A 25,343-nucleotide genomic window follows, 5' to 3' on the forward strand; every position below is an offset into this window, starting at 1 on the left:
TGGCCCGCCCATGTAAAATGGTGGCACGTCCCCGATCAAGGGTGCCAATCAGAGGCATCCCTGCTCGCGCCCTCTCCTGCACTTCCCCCCCCCGACGGGGGCAAAATTTTTCCCCAAGTCTTCACTCAGTTAGTTGGCTAGACTCTAGCAAACACATACTATGTGATCTGTAGATTTATATATGATGGCCAATTATTTGTTATCTAACAGACACTTAACAGGAAATCACAGCATGTGCATTCAGAGGTATTTGATGAAGTTGTTCAATAAACCGAATAAGGTAGAACCAAGTCACTTGGAATCTAAAAGAAAGATAGTTAGGCCAACTAGAACATCAAGAAAAAAAACCCTCTCACCATCAGGAAAGAAAAGCCTATATAAAAGTTATCAACAAAATATTAACTCATGACATTTTATTTTCCGTTCGAGAAGTTGGTATGATATCTACTATAAATACATAACAGTACTGTTCTGGACAGAAATGAGAGAGAACTGAAACCCCAATTCCCCTTCCCTTACTGTCCATAATCAGTGTGTTTTGAAAAGGAAGGTGAGTGTGTTTCTTAACTCCTGAGTGTATGCTCAATTTGAATAACCAGCAGCAAGCTTTTGTGGGTTTAAATAAAGAGGATTATTTTTTCATGCATTCACCCCGAAAGCCCAATGCTATACCACTCACTCAGCACTCTCATTCCCACACACATACGAGAAAAATACTGTTAAAGAGAATAGTGCATTTTTACAAGTCTCAAGCAAAAGAATAGTTTGCAATTCACGTGTTTGGCTCATCTTAGGAAGAAACATGCATTCAAGACCCAGTGAAGCAGGTGTTTCCACTCCTGAAGGGTGGTCTATGTTGATTCCACAGTCAGAGTCATAGATCAGGATTATTGCAGGATTCCCTGGAAAATATGGATTTTCAGCAGGTCACAAAGTTAGTTACTTGTAGTTTTCTTATTCGGAGGTCAAGTTTCTGTACTGGTGAACTTGAAAAGGAACAGGCTGGTAGATCTTACGATATTACAGTCTCCAGTTTTAAGGCATATATGTTACTGCTTTTGCTGCTGCTGTTTTCTGCTGTGTATCCTGCAGACTGGTTTCTCCCTGGTTCTTGGAACAGTAAGATTTGTTGTCTGTGGCCATTTTCTGTCATGTGACCACCTGATCAATACTACTTTTGTCCACCCAGCATGATTTGAAGTTCAGAGCCATTGCTAGACAATGGGCAATGGATGGTGGCCACTCACACCTACTTATGATTAACTAGTTTCTGCAGCTCTCTTGTTAAGTATCGAGCTCAGAGATGGTGGGTCTAAGAGTCCATAGATTTTGAGTTTTGGGTAAGTCCACAAGCAATGGAAGGTGTGAGTTCCACAAATGGTTTTGTCTTGGTATGTTCATTCAAAGGAGACACTCCACACATGATCATTCAATTAGGAACTTTCTGGAGACTTGAGATCCTTCTGAGTCTATGCAGAAATTGCAAATGTCACCTGACCTTTAACAGTCACCTTAGCAGCTTTTTAATGCCCATTTTTTAAAAGAAAAGGCAGTTCCAGAAAATTCTACACTGAATACAGTCCATGTTTAAAGTTAAGAATATGATATACCTTTACTGGGCACGACAATAAATATATATTAAGATCCTTGATCAGACACTTTCAGACAATAATATCCAAGGCCAGAGTGCATTGCCAAAGTGGGATGATCTGTGTGTCCCATATATAAACTACACTCACTGCATACAGGAAAAGCGATCAGAGGAATGCTGACTGGTTTGAGACTTATTGGACTGAAATGGAGTGAGTTACTGCAACCAAGAGGAGAGCCATCATGAATTACAAGCAAATCACCAGCAAATAAAAGCTTAGTGCTCTTGAAGGTGCCCCATAGTCAAGTCTCAGCAAACAGCTTGGCACTGCACCAATCAATTTTGGTTGAAACTCTGCAACAGCTTATTTCTGTTGCTGAATCCAGGGATGATAGAGGGATATATGTAGGAATTATTAAAGCAACAGGCCACTGGAACTCAAATCAGCTCCCTTGAAGACAAAGGGGTGATCATCACTGAACCTAGTAGGCAGATGGAAAGATGGGTAGAGCATTGCAGAGAACACTGTCACTGAATAAGCACTCAGCACCATTCCTGATTTTCCTGTCATGGAAGAGCTGGATAGCGAACCCACCACAGTAGAACTCAACAAGGTCATTGACCATAAAAACAAAAAACTGCGGATGCTGGAAATCCAAAACAAAAACAGAATTACTTGGAAAAACTCAGCAGGTCTGGCAGCATCGGCGGAGAAGAAAAAAGAGTTGACGTTTCGAGTCCTCATGACCCTTCAACAGAACTAAGTGAATCTTAGGAAAGGGGTGAAATATAAGCTGGTTTAAGGTGGGCGGTGGGGGTGGGGGGGAGGTGGGGGTGTGGTTGTTGGGACAAGCAAGCAGTGATAGGAGCAGATAATCAAAAGATGTCACAGACAAAAGAACAAAAGAACAGAGGCGTTGAAGGCGGTGATATTATCTAAACGAATGTGCTAATTAAGAATGGATGGTAGGGCATTCAAGGTACAGCTCTAGTGGGGTGGGGTGGAAAGGCTAGCAGGGCATAGAAGATTTAAAAATAATGGAAATAGGTGGGAAAAGAAAAATCTATATAAATTATTGGAAAAAACAAAAGGAAGGTGGAAGAAACAGAAAGGGGGTGGGGATGGAGGAGAGAGTTCAAGATCTAAAGTAGTTGAATTCAATATTCAGTCTGGAAGGCTGTAAAGTGCCTAGTCGGAAGATGAGGTGCTGTTCCTCCAGTTTGCGTTGGGCTTCACTGGAACAATGCAGCAAGCCAAGGACAGACATGTGGGCAAGAGAGCAGGGTGGTGTGTTAAAATGGCAAGCGACAGGGAGGTTTGGGTCATTCTTGCGGAAGGTCATTGACCATCTTGCCAGTGGTAAAGCACTGGGAAATGATGGCATTCCACCTATTAACTTAAAAAATAGAAAACCAGTACTGCTGCAGCATCTCTATGAACTTTGTATCTCTGTTGGAAGGAAAGATCTGTTCCTCAAGATATATGTGATGCAAACATAGTCACCTTGTACGAAAGCAAGAGGGATCACAGAGACTGAAACAATTATGGAGACATCTCCTTGCTAAGTATTGTGGTCTCTGCTCACACTGCTTTCACCAGATGGCAGATCCTAATATCATACATCTATTATGAGTCTCAGTGCAGCTTCAGAGTTGGAAGATCAACAGTCGACATGATTTTCTCACTTCGGCAGTTATGGGAGAAGTGCCATGAACCACACAGATGACTCCACATTGCCTTCATAGACTTCACCAAGGCCTTCAATCTCATCAGCAGAGACAGACCCTTCAAACTGCTGTGGAAAATAGGCTTTCCTCCTGAACTCCTTGTTCTCATTTCTTCTTTCCACAAGAATATGCTCAATTCCATCAGTCATACTTGAGCAACATGAGACACTTTCAAAATCCACAGCAGGGTCGCATCCTCGCACCAACTTTCTTTGGCATATTCTTGCTATTGTATGCATCTGAACACTCAAATGAGGGTACCTACCTGTATGCCAGAGTTGATGGCAAGCTGTTCAACTTGGCAAGTCTGCGCACTAAAATCAAAGTGCATGAAGTCCTAGCCCGTAATTTTCTGTTTGCTGATGTCATTGTGCTGGCACCCCATACTGAAGTTTATTTGCAGCTACTTGTAGATCGGTTCTGGCAGGCCTGCAGGGAGTTTGGACTGATGATCAGCGTCATCAACATCAACAACCTCACCCTGGAGGTCCTCGCCAGCTTCACATACCTTGGATCAACAGTCAATGGTAACCTGCCTCTTGATGCCAAAATCAACACTAGGATTGCCAGGGCCATAGGTGTCATGTCAAAATTGAGAAGGCAAGTGTGGACCAACAGCAAACTGACTGAAAATACAAAGCTTCACGTGTACCAGGCTTGCGTTCTCAGCGCTCTCCTTTACAGTAGCAAAGCTTGGACAACTTATGCAAGCCAAGAAAAGGGTCTGAACATCTCTGCTGCTCAGATGCATATTGGGCATCTCCTGGCAGGATGGAGTGCCAAATATGGAAGTACACATGCAGGGATCCCCAGCTTGCTTTCTCCCTTGAGTCAGCGGTGACTCCCTTGGCTGGGTCGTGTACACTGAATGGATGACGGCCGCATTTCAAAAGACCTGCTTTATGGCAAGCTTTCTATCTGCACGAGACCAACAAATTGCTGAAGTCTGTGATACAAGGATGTCTGAAAGCGAGATCTCAAGTTGACCGGGATGGGAGTCTATCCATAGGAGGTCCTTGGTGCTGACTGGTGGGGTCCTGTAGACAAGCAGTCAAAAAAGGCATGGAAAAAGTAGGGGAGAAGTGAAACTACCAGCTGGTGGAAAAGGGAGCCTGCTAGAAGGGAAAAAAGATCAGTCAGCCTTGGGCCAATGCTATTCATCTGTGCCAGCTGTGGAAGGAACATAGGAACGGAGGAAATAGGAGCATGTGTAGGCCATTTGACCGCTTGAGCCTGCTCCTCCATTCAGCTAGACCATGACCGATCTTCTACCTCAACAGCATTTTTCCACAATATGTCAATCACAAATTGGCCTCTACAGCTACAACAGGCAATTTCAATCCAGAAGTGACATATACCTTGGGCGCAGTCCATCATCTCCTTAGATGGATGGATGCCTGCTTTCATTACATATTTTATCTTTTGTTCAATAAATTAGGTTGACAGTTAAAAATCAAAAACAATGTTTTAGATTGTAATGCTCTGCTACTTCATGAAAACAAAATAAAATCCCTTTGATATCACAGAATATATCCTGTGGCTGAATTATTAATAGAAAGGTTTTCTTTCTCTTGTCCTGAGAACACTATTAGGTGGAAGTTTTATTTTTACGTGTTCTTTTGTAAGTGAAGCCTCAATATAGAATTCACAATGATAAAGCTCGTCTTTAATTTTACAGCCTGATATTGTATTTTATCTCTTGAACATATTGTAATATATCTCTCATGATATTGTAATATATCTCTCTGAAGTATCTCAGAAAAATTTCAAATCAACATTTGATAGAATTCAAACTTGAAGGCACAGCTGCCATATTTTCATTGTAACTCTTAAAATTGGAGTAGTTAACTGACACACAATATTCACAGCAATGTGACTAGATATCTTGCTGTAAATTGTCAAAACACCAACTTGATTGAAGCCAAGATCAGAGATCAACAACCATGGCATGAGTGTTTCCAAGAGCACCAATCAGAAAAAAAGTTGGGAAAATGTGCCCATAATAATAATATTAAAAAATAGAATGAAGCAGTGTGATATGTAATATAAATGTTAAGATTTGAAATGTTTTTGTCGATCTAGGTTGTTAGAGCATTCTAAGTGGCGGTTAGAATACGGGTTAGTTTATGGGGGAAAGGAACATGTTCATGTCCTTGAACATTACTGAAGTAGCAGATTTATAATCCTGGTTCTATGGGAAATAATGGTTTTAAATCCTTAGGTCAGGTAATTGTTTTGTCTAATAATTTGCAATGTTATCTCCACAGGTTCCTGCAAACCTAATGTCTTTTGAGTGACTGAAACTGTGACATAATTCAAAAATTGACTTGGATGCAGGCTTGATAAATATGTGAGTTCGTGAAAGGACCTTGTGGAAGCGTTCCAGCATTTTGTTCTTTCTGTGCCAGAATTGAATCCAGGGATGTGCTTAATGTCTTCGTATTCAAGCACTGACTATGCAGCACTAATCGCTAGGACTGAATGGGAATAATGCGATAGCCCTGGAGTCGCTGAGAAGCATTTGATAATTGATCTGAACTTCCGTGGACTGTGCACTCCAATTGCACTGACTGCCCTGTGGAACCACTGCCTTAAGCAAGAGATTTGTTACACCAAATAGTGTACTCATTATATCCAGTAAGGCTGGGCTTTTGATACAGAGAATCCAGCTAGATTACAGTTATTGTAGTTAACAGTTTTGGGAGAGCTTTCTTAGCTTTTTTTTTGTGTTTATTTTTCCTTCAGCATTCGTTCTGCTAAAATGCTCTAGTCTAGTTAACCCATGTTGGGTGTGAAAACAGAATGAGCTATCTGTGTAGTCATCAGTATTATCGTGTAGAATAATTGCACATCCATAGGTTTTTAATACCTAAAATATTTTATTTTGTTTGAAAAAGTGTTTTTTAACTGAACTGTTTTGTACCCGGCGTAATTTCCTTTTTTTTTAATTTTTACAATGTGAACATTTTTCCTGTGGATTTTATCTGCTGCAATCTTGAATGAAAGAAACTACCTGTGGTAACTTTGTACTATGAACATTTAGACATGCCATTGACTATTGTATATTTTTCTCAATCTCTTACACTAATGTATACAGCTTGCTTTGAATCTCTCACATCCTGCTAACGCACAGCCTGTATTCTGTCAAGTGACCCTTGAAGTACTACTGAACCTGACAGTAACATTCTAATGTTTTTTGTGTGACTGATGTGTTTTCCACAACTCTGGATGTAGTGTGTGTATGTGTGTTTGCACAAGCAAGTTTAAAAATCCTTTAGGTACATATTAAAGAAAGTTTTCCTACTCAAGACATGTCTTGGAAGTGCAAACAGCTAATGTAACCATTATATGCTGTTTCTACCAAATGAATATTATTGGGAGAATAGTTTAAATCATTTTCATGGAGGCACCCCAAAGTTGCTAAAAAGGTTGAGTTAAGAAGTTTCCACATCCACGGCCCTCAAATGTCTGAAGTCCTGCAGTGGTCTTGCATGAAAATTGCTTGTTATTTTATTTCCCTTCTGCTTATTTCCTAATTATTTTCTCCTCCATCTAAACCAGAACACACCGTCTTTTCCAATGGATTGGTGGTAAAACCTGCCACAGCATGTGTCATAGTGGGTCCCGAACCTTCTGATAACACACAGTTCCTACCAGAAGTCTGAGTTGTAAGTTTGTGCTGATACAAGTAATTTTAAAGTAGGTTTGTAACAGTTGAATGCAGATTAAAACTACACATTGAAGCCATGTTTATAGCTATGTGAACCAAATGTTTTACCACTGGTCATTCTAGCATTCCTAACCCTGGGAGTTTACACTCCAAAAACAATACTTCACAATACTGCCAGTTGAGCTAATCATTTGGCAATTATTAAGGGTTGACAACAACTATATGACTTTCAAGTTGGGCATTATATTTCTGCAGTGCACTGGCAAAAAAATTGTTACAGAATGCCAGCAGATATTTATTTCAGTGTCTCAGTTTGCTGAGTTCTTAATTTCAGCCCTATTACTGGAAAGCTTTAATCAACATTAACTCCAACATAGGTGATAAAAATTCCACCTACGTTTCTCCAAGGGAAATTGGAAAGCAAATATCCTGTTACCCAGGAGAATTAAAGGCACCAGTCGAAAATTGCCATTTTTCTTCCTCAATTTGTCAGTAAATGATGAACACTGAGAACCATGCTCAAGTAAGTAGTACCAAAAAAAACTGCTTTGGTTTTATTTTTTTTTGTTTTGTTATTGTTTTTGTAAATGAAAGGACTGCTACACCAAAGTTTGACAGTTATACAAGATTATGATTGTCCTAACATAAGCCATTAATTTGGAGTATTGACACTGAAGTTAGTTCTGGTTTCTTTTGATTGGTATTTCATTCTGGCTGCCCAAAAATGACAGTCACAATAGATATCATTCAAGATGTGGAAAACAAAGGATAGAGTTTTGATTGGTTGAAGATATTTCGCTGGATCTACTGAAGCAGAACGTTAAATACAGGCCTTAGTGTAAGAGGAAGCTGGATGCAAAATAAAATGTTTCCAACCTTCTCCTTTGAAAACCCAAATATTGGTATCCTAAAATTATGGATGACATGGCACAGGATAAGAAGAAATGAATTAATCATTGAGTATTAAGGTAGTTATTGAATTAGTTCAGGAAAACTTGTAGGAACCTGATTGCGTTTTCCATCAACTGGAGTCAAAATAGTTGAAAATATGTCTTTAAGACGCTCTTAAAAAGATGGTACCACCATTGCAGTATATGTAATGTTAATTATGGTAAGTTGCAAGACTTCTTTCCCTCACTGAAGTACTTAAAAATTGCTTTAACAATGTTTCAATAAAAATCTCCAAATAACGAAATGGTTACCATTATGTAAGTATTTTCTGCTGAGACTTCAGATGTGAAATTATCCACACTAAACCTGTAAGATATGTAGGTGGGTATTTCAACAGGATTTTCATTTTTAATTTGACCACTGATGTGTGATAGCTCCCTTTAACTTCACCATAAGGAGATACATTATCTTTTGTGTATAAATCACTCGAAATGCTTTTTCAACTAAAAGAAATCTCATTTGTCTATCAAATGCAATTTCTTATATCCAAAGTAAAGTTTTAAACACTGTCCAAAATCTCTTCAAAAATCATAATGGGAAAATCCTCTGTTTGGATTTGAATATTTGCCACCCTGCCTCAGGCATCTTACTCAGATAGCAATGTGGCACTGCTCGCTATCTCTCACCTACTCCAGCTCCAAACTATATTTCAGAAATTAAACTAAGCCTCTACTTACAAAGTAAACTAGTATCATTCTCATATCATGTACTTATAGATTTTACACGGGTTAATTGGCAGCATCTGCTTTCAGTTTTGAATTATTTTTAATTTGCCTCCTCAGCTAAATTGCCTACTTGCTTCACTTTTGTCTCACCCCCAACTCTGTTGACCCCAACTGCAGTCTGCCATCAATACATTTTTCTACAATTTCTTATTTATTATTAAACATGTAGAAAACTTATGCTGCATCTTCTACTTAAATGTATACATTTTGTTTCCTACCTTACAAAAGTGTAAAACCTCAAAAATACATAATTGACTGTAAAGTGCTTTGGGACATCATAAAAGATGCTTTATAAATGCCTGATATTTCTTTGTTTCTTTCATGCTAGTAAAAGTTTGTCACAGCGGCATTGGCTCCAAATTGGTAATGCTTCCTTTCAAACTTTCTCCCAGTTGCCCAAGCCTCAGTACAATATCACTTCACCTATTGCTTTCCTACCATCCTGCTAATTCCATTGGCCAGCCCTGTCCCTGCCCAATATTATTCCCTTTCGCTTAGTTTCTTTGGCCACATTAACACCATTATTTCTTCTCCAATCTGACCCAAAATAGCTCCCTATTGTCTGATTGCTACTGCCCTGCAAGGAAGGAAGAGGAGGCAGCCAAGGAATGAGCTGTGGGAGATTCTGGAAATAACAACTATAACCCTTTTCTGGAGGTGCTCTGACCACAGTCAGGTAGGTAAAAGTGGAATCAAGCAAGAGCCACCAAGCCAAGCAATAGGGGAGAGTCATTTGTCAGGGATGGTATTTCAATAATGCCAAAGGCAACAGAGAAGTTATGGAGGGTCTTTGCTTTGGGCCATTTTAGTTCTAAGAATGGAAACATGATTGGTGAGATGATCATAGTAATTGTAAGAGGGATGGACATGGATTTGGGGTGTGACAATACTTGTTGAAAATAGCTTGGTTGGAGATGGAGTGATTGCCATGGTAAGGTGACTTTTGAGAGCATGATAGTGTCAGATGTCAGCTTGGATATGGAGCTGAAGTCTTTGGAGTAGATTTTGAAACCACAACTTCTGATCCAGAGTGCTACCATTGAGCCAAGGCTCAAACTTGCCCTGTGAGTTCTTTTCTCCTTGCCCATCTTCATGCAAGTACTTTTGCTCTGCCTTTTCATGCTTTGCTTGCTTATCCCTAATTTTTTTTTAAATCAAGCAGTGTGTAGCAACAGCTTTCAAAAGGACACATCACAACACAAAAAGATGCATTTTCCCATAAGGACCAGGTATTGTGTGAACAATGCAAACCAAGAATGTGTTACACAATAGCACACTCAATGAACCAGAACTTCCAGTCGCAATAGCAGAAAACTATTGAGGGTTGCAATGGCTCCGGGGAGCCAATTTATGCTTGAACCTGAGGTGGCAAGGGGTTAGTGAGCATTTTCACGAGGGTGAGGTGCGGATGTGCATTGTTCTGAGGGGGAAGGTGAGGGGGGGAAATGAGCATTCTCGGGGTGGGGGGTGACATTGTTGGGGAGTGCGGGAGGTGGGTGAGCAGGTTGGGGGGATTCGGGAGGGGAGTGAGAAGTATCTGGAGTGTGGGGCGTCAACAGTGCTGAGGATGCGAGGGTGCAAGGGGAGGCTGAGCAGTGTCATGAGTGACAGATCCATTTAAAAACTCTGCAATTCAGTGAACTGAAGACAGACCTAAAGGGGTGTGGCTGTGCTGTAGTTGCACTTTGCTACTAGGCCTCCCTGCTCAACTCATCGCTGGATTCTAACTGGAGCCAGGACAGGAAGGAGCTAAGGCTCTTTGTTAAACATTAAAGGGGCAGTTTTAAACTTTGCCAATGGCATTGCTCCCTCATCTGGAAGACCTGGGGTAATATGTTTTCCATTAAAGCATTTTGTCCTATGTTTGCACCCCTAGCCAAGCTGTTCCAGTACAGCTACAACAGTGGCATCTACCTGACAATGTGGAAAATTGTTCAGCTATGTCATGTCCACCCAAAACAAGACAAACCCAATCCTGCCAATTTCCACCCCATCGGTCTACTTTTGATCATTAGCAAAGTGATGGAAGGTGTCATCAACACTGCTATTGAGCAGCACTTGCACAGCAATAACCTGATCACTGACGCTTAGTTTGGGTTCCGCCAGGGCCACTTGGTGCCTGATCTCAATTTTTAAAATATTCTTTCATAGAATGTGGACATTGCTGGCTAGGCCAGCATTTATTGCCCATCTCTAACTGCCCTTGAGAGAGTGGTGATGAACCTTTATGAACCACTGCAGGCCATGTGGTATAGATACACCCACAATGCTGTTAGGAGGGGAATTCCATAATTTTGACCCAGCTACAGTGAAAGAATGGCGATATAGTTCCAAGTCAGGATGGTGTGTGGTTTGGAGGGGAACTTGCAGATGGGGTGTTTCCATTCGTCTGCTACCCCTGTCTTTCTAAGTGGTAGAGATTATGCTTTTGGAAGATGCTGGTGAAGGAGTTTTGGTGAGTTGCTGCACTGCATCTTATAGACTGTACACACTGTTGCCACCATGTGTCTGTAGTGGAGGGAGTGAATTTTGAAGGTGGTTAATGGGGTGCCAATCAAGGGTTGATTTGGGTGGATGGTGTCGAGCTTCTTACATGTTGTTGAAGCTGCACTCATCCCAGGCAAGTGGAGAGTATTCCATCACACTCCTGACATGTGCCTTGTAAATGATGGACATGCTTTGGGGAGTCACAAGGTGAGTTACTTGCTGCAGAATTCCCAACCCCTGACCTGCACTTGTAGCCACAGTATTTATATGGCTAGTCCAGTTCAGTTTCTGGTCAATGGAATAGCCCCTAGACTGTTGATTTTGGGGGATTCAGCGATGGTAATGCTATTGAATGTCAAGGGAAGATGGTTGGATTCTCTGTTATTGAAGATGGTTATTTCCTAGCACTTGTGTGGTGCAAATGTTACTTGCCACTTATCAGTCCAAGCCTGAATGTTGTGCAGGTTTTGCTGCATATAGACACGGACTGCTTCAGTAACTGAGGAATTGTGAATGATACTGAACATTACGTAATCATCAGTGAACATCCCCACTTCTGGTGGGAAGGTCATTGATGTCGCAGCTGAAGATGGTTGGGCCTAGGACACTACCCTGAGGAACTCCTTCCATGATGTCCTGGGACTGAAATGCTTGACCTCCAACAACCACAACCATCTTCTTTTGTGCTAGATATGACTCCAATCAGTAGATAGTTTTCCCCCCCCAATTCTCATTGACTCCAGTTTTACTCAGGCTCCTTGATGCCACACTCGGTCAAATGCTGCCTTGATGTCAAGGACAGAACTCTCACCTCACTCTGAACCTTGAGTTCAGCTCTTTTCTCCATGTTTGAACCAAACTATAATGAGGTCAGGAGTTGATTGGCAGTGGTGGAACCCAAACTGAATGTCAACAGGTTATTGCTGAGCAAGTGCCATTTGGTAGCACTGTCAATGACACTTTACATCAAAAAACGTCAAATAACAATAAAACCGAATGGACCTCCTGGCATGGACCTAGGCAGTGGAAACTACAAAGAACACACCTTGCCTTTTCAACTCTGAAAAGTCCTCCTCACTAACATAAGGGGAGTGTGCCAAAATTGGGAGAGCTGCCCCAAGTACTAGACAAACAAAGTCTGACATAGTCATTGCTCACCGAAACACATCCAACAGCCAATATCCCAAACTCCTCTAAGACCATCCTGGACATGCCTTGTCCCATCAGCAGGACATAGCCACCAGAGGTGATGCCACAATGGTATACAGATGGCAGGGAGTGGCCCTATAAGTCCCCAACATTGACTCCAGACTGCACCAGGTCAAACATGGAACAGGAAACCACCTGCTAATTACCACCTACTGCCCTCCTTCAGTTGATGAATTGGTGCTTCTCCATGTGAATCATTTGGAAGGAGCTGTAAGGAATAGAAAGCACAGGAATTGAATGTGTTCAGGTTCGGGAACTTCAATGCCCATCACCAAGTGTGGCTCAGTAGCAGCACTATTGACCTATCTGGCCAAGTCCTGTGTGTGTGCTTTCCATCCACATTTTCTGGTGGTCTGGGGCTGTTGTATTTGTATACCCCAATGGCAGTCTTGCTGAGCCTGTCATATCTATATTACTTAGCAGCCTAATGAGTGAGAGAAGAACATCTTATGTTCACAGATGAATTGGTCTATTGGGGGTGTGGAATTTGGTGGGCAGTGGGTGAAAGCCATGTGTCTGCATTAAATGCCTAATAATGTGCTACCTGTATCCAAATGTAAAGGCAAGCACGTATCATTATTCACAGTCTGGTAGAGGAGATTAATCTGTGTACTCAAGAGATTCATAACACAAGTAACAGAATTCAACCTACAAGGAACCAAATTTTATGAGCCCCAAGATAGAATGCAAAATATAACTGAAATATTCACTCAGGTCCTCAGTTACCAAAGAAAAATAAAATAACACCCATTATAAAAAAAAAAGTTTAACAGAAATTTCACCTGCTTTTTCTTTAAATGAAACTGAAGGCTTGCTATTGGCTCAGCACTTGATTTCAAAATAGCACATTTGAACTGAAGGAAATATGAGATGAAACAATCATTTAGTCCTTGATAAAAACAAAAAAACTGCGGATGCTGGAAATCTGCAGTTCTGTCGAAGGGTCATGAGGACTCGAAACGTCAACTCTTTTCTTCTCTGCCGATGCTGCCAGACCTGCTGATTTAGTCCTTGAAGTAGTTTTCTTACACAGAATACATCATGGACCATGCCTGATTTATTTAGTCATCTGAAGGAAATATTGATAATTAAAAACTTCAGGAAGTCAAAAATCTGTAATGTTCCATGAACTTGAGCAACTTGCATTCCTATAATATCAAAAAGGCATCTCAAAGTACTTCAGCACAGTGGAGAAGAACGTGTACTAACTGGATGGCAATAGAATGGAACTTGAGGACAGGGTTGAAAGAGCAAGAGAAAATACAGGTTTTTCAGCAAGTTCGAAGATGAGAGAGAGGTAAGGTGAAATAACTTTGGAAGGTATTTCATGAATGTGAAGATATGTTGGCTGGAAGAGTGGCCAACAAAAGTGTAGCAAAGCAGATGGGAGACAGGGAACAGATGAGCGCTGGGAGCAATATCCCAGAATGATAATTCAGCATTGTATATTATTCATTCCCTGGTTATTGTATTTCATGGATTGTTTCTGTTGTCACAACAGCAACAGCACAAATATGCTCTGCAAGCAACTCAATCATTTTTATCTGAAATTATTCCTTCCCAAAATATACCCATTTTTTGTTCACACTTTGCTTTCAATGTGCTTGAAATTCAACTTAACTACATTAAAATCCATTTACCATTTCTCACCTCATTTAATTTGTCCAGTAATTTTTTGGAGACGATTTTAATGCCCACCTTATTACATTGTTGATTCTGATTGATTGGATGACTGGCAATCACTTACTTAAAAACAAAAAACGAAAAACTGCAGATGCTGGAAATACTAGTTCTGTCGAAGGGTCATGAGGACTCGAAACGTCAACTCTTCTCCGCCGATGCTGCCAGACCTGCTGAGTTTTTCCAGGTAATTCTGTTTTTGTTTTGGCAATCACTTACTTCCTGTTATAAAGGAAGTTCAATTTATAAAACATTTGAAAATGTCTAAAACAACAGTTTTATGAATGAATGAGAAAAATAGTGAAATAATGTCTTACATTTTATTGATGATTCTTGTGAATAATCAAACTTGAGGTGCCTTGAACTGATGAAAGTAGTTGGCTGTTGTCTCAGCCTTTAATTATTTCTTCTACCCTTGTCCCAACAGACAACCTGTTGCATTGTTCCCTAAAGAAAAATACCTCTTGGACTTCAAAACCAAACACCTAAAAATATACTCACAGCAAAAATATGTCATTCATTTTCCTATTCAACCTTATTAACATCATTTTTTTCTATTATCCATTTGTGGTCTTACAGTAAGTTTTTCTTTAATTTTAATTGCTTATCCACAGCAACACACACATGTACACTTGCTAACATTTTAGTTTCAAAGAATAAAACATTTGTAAGTAGATTTTTTTAGGAACTAAAGAAACCGTCCTGACATTGATCAATATGCTTACACCGATATCAATATGAATTAGTGAGCCTCCAAATATGTGGAATCTTTGAATGTTATGATCATTTATTTGTTTTGTAAGCTGAGAGTTCATCAAGCTTGATTTGCAAACAAAATTGTTTTGGGATGGTGCACCAGGGTCAGAAGTAAAAGAATCTTATGTGTTGATGTGATCAGATGCCTTTGAGGCCGAAGTAGTATTGACCAAATTTGTTGTGATTGAATGCTAAAATGTGTTTGGTTTGCCACTCATATTTGCAAAGATATTCAGGTGTCATGATACTTTCTCATTCATTGAACTTCCCTTGTTCTGCAACAGGCTTGTCCTGTGTGCCCCACAGCAGAAACATGATGTTGGAGCTCCATTTAGCAATAGCTCTAATTTATCCAAAATCTCGCACTCAAATTCTATCCCACATAAAAGCTCATTCATCTATCAAAGCAATTTGTGCTGACATCGGTTGGCTGTACATCCCTCAGCATTGTCACTTTAAGAACCTCATCTTTATCTTCAAACTGTCTCACAGCCTCCCCTCTTCCTGCCTCTGCAACTGCCTCCCTTGCACCCTCTCCTAGCCCGACTGTCATAGTCCTTTAGTTCACTCTTCGTAACATTCAACTATCTTACGCCACACTATGAAATTATCCCTCAGCCACACTTCCTTATTACATCTCCAAGCTTAAGACTTAGTAAAGGATTTCTCATGAAATGCTACAGATCTGATACTGAAGTTGCTTTTCATAAAGAAAATGGAAACTTCTCATTTTCCATGCGCAACTTAAACTTCAGTGTAGCACTTACTTCACATATCAAAATTGTGCAGAGGTTTAAAGCTTTGGCAGAATTTATTCCATATTTAAAATAAGTACTCCCCACTTGCCTGGTTGAGTGCAGCTCCCACAACACTCAAGAAGCTCGACGCCATCTAAACCAAAGCAGCCCACTTGATTGGCACCACATCCACAAATATTTACTCCCTCAACTACTGACGCACAGTAGCAGCAGTGTGTACCATCTACAAGATGCACATCAGGAATTCACCAAGGCTCCTTAGACAGCACCTTCCAAACCCATGATCACCACCATCTAGAAGAACAAGGGCTGTAGATAAATGGGAACACCACCACCTGGAAGTTCCCCCACAAGTCATACCATCCTGACTTGGAAATATATCGGCGTACCTTCACTGTGGCTGGGTCAAACTCCTGGAACTCTCTTCCTAACAGCAATGTGGGTGTACCTACACCACATGGATAGCAGCAGTTCAATAAAGCAGCTCACCACCACCTTCTCAAGGGCAACTAGGGATGGGCAATAAATGCTGGCCCAGCCGACGAAGCCCACACCCCGTGAATGCTTAAAAAAAAACTTCTTAAAAAGCAAATCCCTCTTCCTTTTACAGTCTGTATTTGCTTTTGTTCTTGAAATTTTCCAACTATATTTTGACTGCTTTAAAATTTTGCTCAGTCATATTCATGGGGGATTTTTATGAAAATTATCTCATTTCCAATTCTTAGTTGCTCAGCCATTCCATACTCAAGTATGGCAAAGGGTGTGTAGCATTTGGTGTGAAGGAATGCAGACATTCATTGAGTAAGTGACAACAAGTTGGTTGTTTGACACAATGTAATGTTCTGTTTAGTGATTTTCTTGGTGGGCAGAGTGATCTGCCAGGAATGTTTGGCTTGCTAGGGTATTTGTAGAATACTTAAAGAGCTGCAGTAATTCTATGAAATTGACAGTCATCAGCTGTAGTTCAAGAGTCTTACACATATCCTCTTTGTGTGAGGTTTGTCACTGTGAGCATTCTAGTTCTCTAGACTAGCGTCTGCTACAAATTGATGAAGACCACCTGAATTCCTTCCAGATATAATCTATAATGGCTCTTAGTGTGAGATCTTTATCTTCTAATGGTCTAGGCTGCATTCCAACACTTAAAGTGAAAAGTGTTGAACTTTGTAAATTATGCATACTAGTGCTTATTTAGGTGTGTACAAATGGCACGATCAGTAAGCATCTTTGAAATAATATGGGCGCAATCTTGCAATGAGAGAGGGTAGAGAAAGTAACCATGTGGAAATTGGCCCAAGTCTCCTGAAATATGATTGTTGAGGATCTGCAACTATTATTTTGGTTGCAGCAAAAGGTATGTTTTTCAGGACTGAAACAGCGTAGGCAGAAGCTTTGCCACTTGTAATGCTCAATAATATGGAATAATTCCATAATTATTATATACTATTTTGCAAATAGTTTGAAAACTTTTACTGTTTTAGGGGTATAGCAGGGTGCTATTTTTGGCTTTTGCTTCAATGTGACCGTGTAGTTCTTTCGTTACAAATAGGTTAAATGTGTTGTTTGACATTACAAGAAATGCAACATAATATAACAGCAATAAAGACACTAATAGAGCACAAGTTGGGGAGTGGAAAGGAGCAGTGGAGTAAGAGAAATTTAAGAGTAACAGAGCAGCACAGAATATGACAAAACAGCCCTCCCATCTTACTTGTGCCTCATCCAGAACATGCATAACATTGCAAAGAGAATCTTCCCACACTTTGCATCTGAAAAACACTGTCTTCTTAACTTTGGCCCTATCCATAAGATCATAAGACAAAGGAGCAGAAATTAGGCCATTCGGCCCATCGAGTCTGCTCCGTCATTCGATCATGACTGATAAGTTTCTCAACCCCATTCTCCCACCTTCTCCCCGTAACCTTTGATCCCCTTACCAATCAAGAACCTATCTATCTCGGTCTTAAATACATTCAATGACCTGACCTCCACAGCCTTCTGTGGCAATGAATTCCATAGATTCACCACTCTCTGGCTAAAGAAGTTTCTCCTCATCTCTGTTCTAAAAGGTCTTCCCTTTACTCTGAGGCTGTGCCCTCGGGTCCTAGTCTCTCCTACTAATGGAAATATCTTCCCCACGTGCACTCTATCCAGGCCTTTCAGTATTCTGTAAGTTTCAATCAGATCCCCCTCATCCTTCTAAACTCCATCGAGTATAGACCCCGAGTCCTTAAACGTTCCTCATATGTTAAGCCTTTCATTCCTGGGATCATTCTCGTGAACCTCCTCTGGACCGTCTCCAGGGCCAGCACATCCTTCCTGAGATATGAGGCCCAAAATTGCTCACAATATTCTAAATGTGGTCTGACCAGAGCCTTATAAAGCCTCAGCAGCACATCCCTGCTTTTATATTCTAGTCCTCTTGAAATAAATGCCAACATTGCATTTGCCTTCCTAACTACTGACTCAACCTGCAAGTTAACCTTAAGAGAATCCTCCCAAGTCCCTTTGCACTCCAGATTTCTGAATTCTCTCCCCATTTAGAAAATAGTCTATGCCTCTATTCTTCCTACCAAAGTTCATTTCCCCATGTTGTATTCCATCTGCCACTTCTTTGCCCATTCTCCTAACTTGTCCAAATCCTTCTGCAGCCTCCCCGCCTCCTCAATACTACCTATCGCTCCACCTATCTTTGTATCATCTGCAAACTTAGCCAGGATGCCCTCAGTTCCTTCATCTAGATCATTAATGTATAAACTGAAAAGTTGTGGTCCCAACAGTGATCCCCCAAATCATATCTGCACACTGCCTTCCTAGCTCGTGTACCTCCCCTTATCTGTTCCTGGACACCACCTATCTCCAGATATCCCAGCTCAAGCTAAATGGGACATATTCAGAGCAGATCCAAAAGCTCAAAATTGGGCATCCATGAGGCGCTGGGTTAGCAGCAGCAGAATTGTATTCAACCGCAATTAAGGCCTGGTAAATCCCTCACTTTACCAATGTCACCAAGCTAAGGGTTGATTCCTCTTCCAATGAAGAGTGCAGGAGAACATGCCAGGAGGAGCACCTGGCATATCTAAAAATGAGGTGTCAAATTGGTGAAGCTACAACACAGGACTATATGCATGCTAAGCAGCATAGTGAAGTGCTGCAAGGATCAGTGCTGCGGCCTCAGCAATTTACAATCTAGATTAGTGCCTTAGATGAAGAAACAGAGAACAATGTACCTAAGTTTGCTGGTGATACAAAGCTAGGTGGAATGCTAAGCTGTGAGGAGGACACAGAGAGATTGCAAAGAGATATAGACAGATTAAGTGAGCAGGCAACAATGTGGAAAATGGAGTGCAATGTGGGGATTGTGGAAGTTATTCACTTCGGTAGTAATAGAAAAATACTATTAATGTAAATGAAGCTTGTAAGTGTTAATGTTCAGGGAAACTTGGGTGTGCTCGTACAAAGAACGCAGAAAGTTAGCATGCAGTTACAGCAAGCAATTAACAAGTCAAATGGCATATTTGCAAGGGGAATGGAGTATAGGAATAAAGAAGTCTTGCTGCAACAGTACAGGGCTTTGGTAAGACCACATCTGGAATATTGTGCACAGCTTTGATCTCCACATTTAAGGAAGGATGTACTTGCATTGGAGGTGGTATAGCGAAGGTTCACTAAATTGGTGCTGGGATGAAGAGGTTGTCCTGTGATGAGAGGCTGAATAAATTGGGCTTTTATTGTCTGGAGTTTAGAAGAATGAGAGGCAATCTCATTGAAATATACAAGATTCTGAAGAGGCTTGATAGGGTAGATGCTGAGAAATTGTTTCTGCTGGTCGGGGAATCTAAAATATGGGGACACAATATCAGGATAAGGGGCCAATCATTTAGGACTGAGATGAGGAGAAATTACTTCATTCAAAAGGTCGTGAATCTTTGGAAATTCCTACCCCAAAGGGTTTTGGATGTTCCATCGTTGAAAACAGTTAAGTATGCGACAGATGGATTTTTGGGCTCTCAAGAAATCAAGGTATATAAGGAGCACACCAGAAAGTGGAGTTGAAGCCCAAGATCAACCATGATAGTATTGAATGACAGAACAGGCTCAATGGGCATTTGGCCTACTTCTGTTCCTATGTCTTGTGTTCTTGAGCAAAGCTATCCCACGTCCAAAGGATATGCAGTCGTGAATGGTGGTGGATAACTTAAGAACCAACCAGAAGTGAAGGCTCCGCACTTATTTCCATCCTCAATAATGGAGGAGCCCAGCACATCAGAAAAAAAATAAAAGGGTCAAATGTTTGCAACCTCCTTCAGCCAGAAGTGCCGAGTGGATGTTCTGTCTCGGCTAATCCTGAGGTCCCCAGCATCACAGATGTCAGCCTTCAACCAATTCAATTCACTCCACGTGATATCAAGAAATGGCTGAAGGCACTGGATACAACAAAGGGTATGGGCCCTGTCTTGTGCTTCAGAATTAGTTGCCCTGCAAGCTTTCCCAGTATAGCTACAACACTGACATCTACCCGACAATGTGGAAAATTGCTCAAGTATGTCCTGTCCACAAAATGCAGAACAAATCCAATGTGACCATTTTCCACCCCTTTAGTCTACTCACAAAGCAAAGTGATGGAAGGTGTCATTGACAGTGGTATCAATCGGCATATACTCACCAATAAATTGCTCATTTTGAATTCTGCCAGGGGTGCTTGGCTCCAGACCTAATAAGAGCTTAAGAAATAGGAACAGCTGTAGGCCATTTAGCCCCTTGAGCCTGTTTAGTCATTCAGTAAGATCGTGGCCTTAATTTGAGTCTCCTGCCTCAGCCCCATAACCCTTGATTCTCTTGTAGATCAAAAATCTGTCTAACTCAGTCTTGAATATATTCATTGACCCAGCTGCTACTGCTCTCTGGGGTAGAGAATTCCAGCATTTTCCCAATTACAGATGTTAGGCTAACTGGCTTGTAGTTCCCCACTTTCTGACTCCATCCTGCTACATTTGCAGTTTCCAGTCCAGTGGGACCTTTGCAGAATTTAGGGAATTTTGGCAGATTACAACCATTGCATCCACTATCTCTGCAGCCAGTTCCTTTAAGACCCGAGGATGCAGGACTTCAGGTCCAGGGATCTTGTTAATCTTTAGTCCCATTAGGTTTCCTGGTACTTTTTCTCCTGTGATTGTGATTTTTTTTTAAGTTCCTCCCTCTCTTTTCCCCTTGATTTTCTTATATTATTATTGAGATTTTTCTTGTTTGTTCTATCGTGAAGACATATAAAATACTTGTTCAATGCCTCTGCTATTTACTTGTTTCCCACTAATAATTCCACAGTCTCATCCTCTAAGGGACCAATACTCAGTTTAGCTACTTCCTTTTTATATCCTTGCAAAAGCTTTTACAGTCTGATTTTATATTTCTTGCTAATTTATTCTCATATTCCAATTTCTCCCTCTTTATTTTCTTTTAGTTATCCTTTTCAGGTTTCTGAATTTTCCAAACTTCTCGCCTATCACTAATCCTTGTGGCATTGTATGCCTTTTCTTTCAATTTGATACCACCCTTAACTTTCTCAATTGGCTCCAGATGATGCATCCTGCTCATAGTCCTTCTTTCTCAATGTAATATACCATTGCTCAGAGTTATGAAATATTCCTTAAATGCCTGACACCACTCTTTTGCCAGTCCAATGTAGCCAACTCCATCTTCATACCTTTATAATTGCCTTTATTTAAGTTTAAGACATTAGTTTCAGATCCAAGTTTCTCACGCTCAAACTGAATGATCATCTTTGCCTTTACTAAGAGGTCATTTGTTAATCTTGTCGCATTACACATTGCCAGGTCTAAAAATAGCCTGTTCCCTGGTTGATTCTAGGAAGTATTATTCTCAGAAACTGTTCCAAATACATTCTATGAACTCATCCTCATGGCTACCTTTGACAATTTGATTTTAATTCAATCTATATGAGGATTAACATCACCCACGATTTTTGCAGTACCTTTCTTAAAACCCCCATTATTTCTTGACTTATACTCTGCCCTACAGTGTAGCTACTATTAGTGGACATACTCCCACCAGTAACTTCTTTCTATTGCCATTTCTTAATTCCAGCCAAATAGATTCTACATTCTGATCTTCTGAGCCAGGATCATTTCTCACTTCTATACTGATCTCATCCTTCAACAGAACAATCCCACCTCCTTTTCCTTTCTTCCCAACCTTCTGAAATGTCAAATACCCTTGAAAAGTCACGTCTTCGTCACCTTGCAACCATGTCTCTGAAATGGTTATCACATACTAATTTATTTCAACTTGTCCTATTAATCATCAATCTTGTTATGACTGCTGCATGCATTCAGATAACAACCCTTTAATTCTGTCCTTTCACCATTTTTCTCTACTCTGACCCTATTTGCTTGTGCACACTTGTATTTGAACCCTCATTCCCTTCCTGTCACACTCTGGTTATCATTTCCCGAATCATTACTCTGCACTTGTCACCTTGTCCTTTCCTGGTAGCTCTCCAAATCTCCTCGCACATGAACCTTTCCCCACACCGCCTGCCCCACCCACCCCGCCCACTATTTAGTTTAAAGCCCCCACTATGGACTTAGTTACAAGATTCACCAGGATGCTGGTCCCAACGGGTTCAAGTAAAGGCCATTCCAACAGTACAGCTCCCAGTACTGGTGCAATTCCCCCATTAATTGAAACCCATTTTCCCATACCAACCTTTGAGCCAAGCATTCAACTCGGTGACCTTATGCTAATTTTCTCATGGCTCAGGCAGTGACCAGAGATTATTACCTTTGTGGTTCTGTTTTTTAATTTAGCCCCTCCTGTTTATACACTCTAATCGTACCTCTCTTTTAATCCTACTGATGTCATTGGTACCTACGTGGACCACCACAACGGGATCCTTCTCCTCCCTTAAGGAACCTTAAAACTCAATAAACCATCACTTACCTGTTTACCTAATTAATGCCTCTAAACTTCAACTCTCAGGTCTCACTGTCTTTTGCTCTCTCTGTCAGATCTCTCCACGTCTGTAAAAGACAAACAGCACCTTTTCCCTCACTTCGCTAAATCCCCTCACTCACCCAATTCCCAAGTTCTACCTTTCTCTAGCAGTTCTCTGTCAAGCTGACCTCCTTGCTGCTTACTCATTACAGCCTTGATCCAAACATGCACAGAAGAGCTGATTTCCAGAGGTCAGGTGAGAGTAACTACCCCTGACATGGTTAACTATCCCTGACATCAAGGCAACATTTAATCAAGTGTAACATCAAGGAGACCTAGTAAAACTGAAGTTGGAAATCAATGGCTCCACTGGTTGGAGTCATGCCTGGAACAAAGGAAGATGGTTGTGGATGTTGAAGATCAATCATCTCAGCCCAGGACATGGCTACAGAGGTCTTCAGGGTAGTTTCCTAGGCCCAAACATCTTCAGCTTCTTAATCAATGATCTTCATCCAACATAATGTCAGAAATAGAGATGATCGCTGAAGGTTGCACAATGTTCTGTACCATTTGCTATTCCTCAAATACTGCTGTAGTCCAGCTCACATGTAACAAGGCTTTGACAACATTCAGGCTTGGGCTGATTGGTGGCAAGTAACATTCACGCCAAACAAGTGCCAGGCAGTGACCATCACCAACAAGAGAAAATCTAACCATCTTGCCATGGTGTTCAACAGTATTACCATCGCTGAATTTCCCCACCATCAACATCCTGGGGAATTATCATTGACCAAAAAGTTATCTGGCCCAGCCAGATAAATAATGTGGCTACAAGAGCAGGCAGAGGATAGGAATTCTATGAGAGTAACTTGCCCCCTGACATCCCAAAGCTGTTTTTATTTACAAGGCACAAGTCAGGGAGTATGGTGGAATATTCTCCATTTGCCTAGATGAGTGCCGCTCCAACAACAGTCCAGGACAACGTAGCCCATTTGATTGGTAGCCCATCTACCACTTAAACATTCACTCCCTCTGCCACTGGTGCATTGACCGCAGTGTGTACCATCTCCAAGATGCACTGCAGCAACTTCTAAACCTGCAACCTCTACCACACAGAAGATCAATGGCAGCAGATGCATGGGAGCACCACAACCTGCAAGTTTCCCTCCAAGTCATGCACCACTTTAACTTGGAACTATATCACCATTCCTTCAGCATCTTTGGGTCAAAAACCTGGGACTTCCACCCTAACAGCACTGTAGGTGTACCTACACCGGATGGACTGCGGCAGTTCAAGAAGGCGATTAGGGATGGGAAACATGCTGGCTCTGCCAGCATGCTCACATCCCATGAATGAATAAAAAGAATCCACAAGTTCTGCCAAGAGGCAAGCCACTTCACTGACTGTCAGTTTTCAGTGTTTAGGTTATAGAAGTGTGTTAATGTGACAACTTTGTTCTCATGTTAAATTAAAAATTTTGGAAAAGATGAACTTCCCACAGGCAAAAAAGTTCTCACCATGCTCTTTTCTACAGTTTCTTTTTTGTTTCTGATATTTTTATTGGCCCAGAATTTGATGCCAAATGAAGAGTTTAACCTTTACCCCATTATAAAAGTATAAATCGTCCTGCAGCTTGTGATGATTTAGTGATGCACTGTCAATTGCGGATTGCCACAAGTTGCAGGACGATTTGTACTTCACAGAAAACAGGAGGTCATCCATAATCTTCCTCTAAGTTTCGTAAAGTTGCTATATTTGCAGATAAAATGCCCATTAAGCTTGTCATAAAAAGTTATATCTACTTATAAATACCCTTTTAACAACTTGATAATTATTCATGACTGTTAATTAACCTCTCTGTCCCGAAATTGAACATTTAACCTGTGAAGTCTCATTCCTTCAGGTTATGAATTGTTGGAAATATTATAAATGTTAGAAGTTACTTTTACTTGTTCCCTGTCTCTTTTCACTCTTTTTCTTTATCCAATCTTTCATCTTTCTCTCTCTCGTTCTATATTTGATTTGACATTGAATTTATCCAACTTCTCAGTCCTTCCTCTGTTTATTTCTCAGTCCGTTCAGTTCATTGGTTAAGGAGTTACCTTGTCTGCCCTGTTGTTCAGCAATGTCCTATAAAGGACCTGTTTTTTCAGCATGCCCTTATATCAGCTTGCAGCAACTTGGAGGGCAAAAAGGTTTGGGCAGAAGGGTGCAGGATAAAATCTAACTAACAAGCTACATACCCCACTACAGCAAACAGCAACTCAAAATATCCACCTTGTAGCTAACTACAGCAGCTTTATCAATATATCAGCCACACAAGACAGCCTCTGTATAAGGCACCTATCCAAGCTAGATATTTATGGACACTAAAAATGGTGAGAAAATAATTCAACATATTTATAGTTGGAAAAAGCAAGACAAAGAAGGGCTTGTAGATAGGAATCACTTTTGGGTTCATACGATGTGAGTATATCTTGCCAATTGCGATTATCATTTGAACCCTTCTGTGTTGCTACCTTGTAAAGAACACCAGCAGCTACACGCAGAATTGCGTGGTGGATGGACATATACCATGTTATTTTCAGCATTGAAAAGATCGATTCAGCATTCCCTGGAAAGATAGACTGCGATGTTACCTGACCACTCTTATACAGTAAGGGCTTCAAACTTCCTGCAATCAGAAGCACTCAGCTCCTTGGCTTTATAATTACATCTATTTTAAACTTTACGTAAACAAATGATCTGGGTGGTTATTCCTGGGAGAGTTGGTATATCAAAGTTTGGTTATAGTTTTTACTATCAGTAGCTTCCACAGAGCCTCTGTCCTCTT

The 25,343-nt window shown here is 40.8% G+C and overlaps 1 protein-coding gene across 3 annotated transcripts in view; it reads left to right on the forward strand.

Moving 5' to 3' along the window:
• The window catches only part of ralgps2 (Ral GEF with PH domain and SH3 binding motif 2), a 574,026-nt gene that overhangs the window by 536,087 nt on the left and 12,596 nt on the right, over positions 1–25,343 (forward strand). The window contains exons 21-23 of one of the 3 annotated variants that reach the window (XR_005945531.1): positions 5,587–5,669; positions 6,881–6,987; positions 9,217–9,341. Coding sequence is in view for 1 of the 3 variants with exons in the window: in XM_041208583.1 (XP_041064517.1) it covers positions 5,587–5,616 (30 nt within the window). In the remaining 2 variants the exon portion in view is untranslated. Of the gene's footprint in view, positions 1–5,586; positions 8,960–9,216; positions 9,342–25,343 lie in introns of those variants that run through there. The other 2 variants (XR_005945530.1, XM_041208583.1) reach the window with 2 other exon arrangements.

The sequence above is a fragment of the Carcharodon carcharias genome, chromosome 16 (genome assembly GCF_017639515.1).
Source record: "Carcharodon carcharias isolate sCarCar2 chromosome 16, sCarCar2.pri, whole genome shotgun sequence".
Lineage (NCBI taxonomy): Eukaryota > Metazoa > Chordata > Chondrichthyes > Lamniformes > Lamnidae > Carcharodon > Carcharodon carcharias.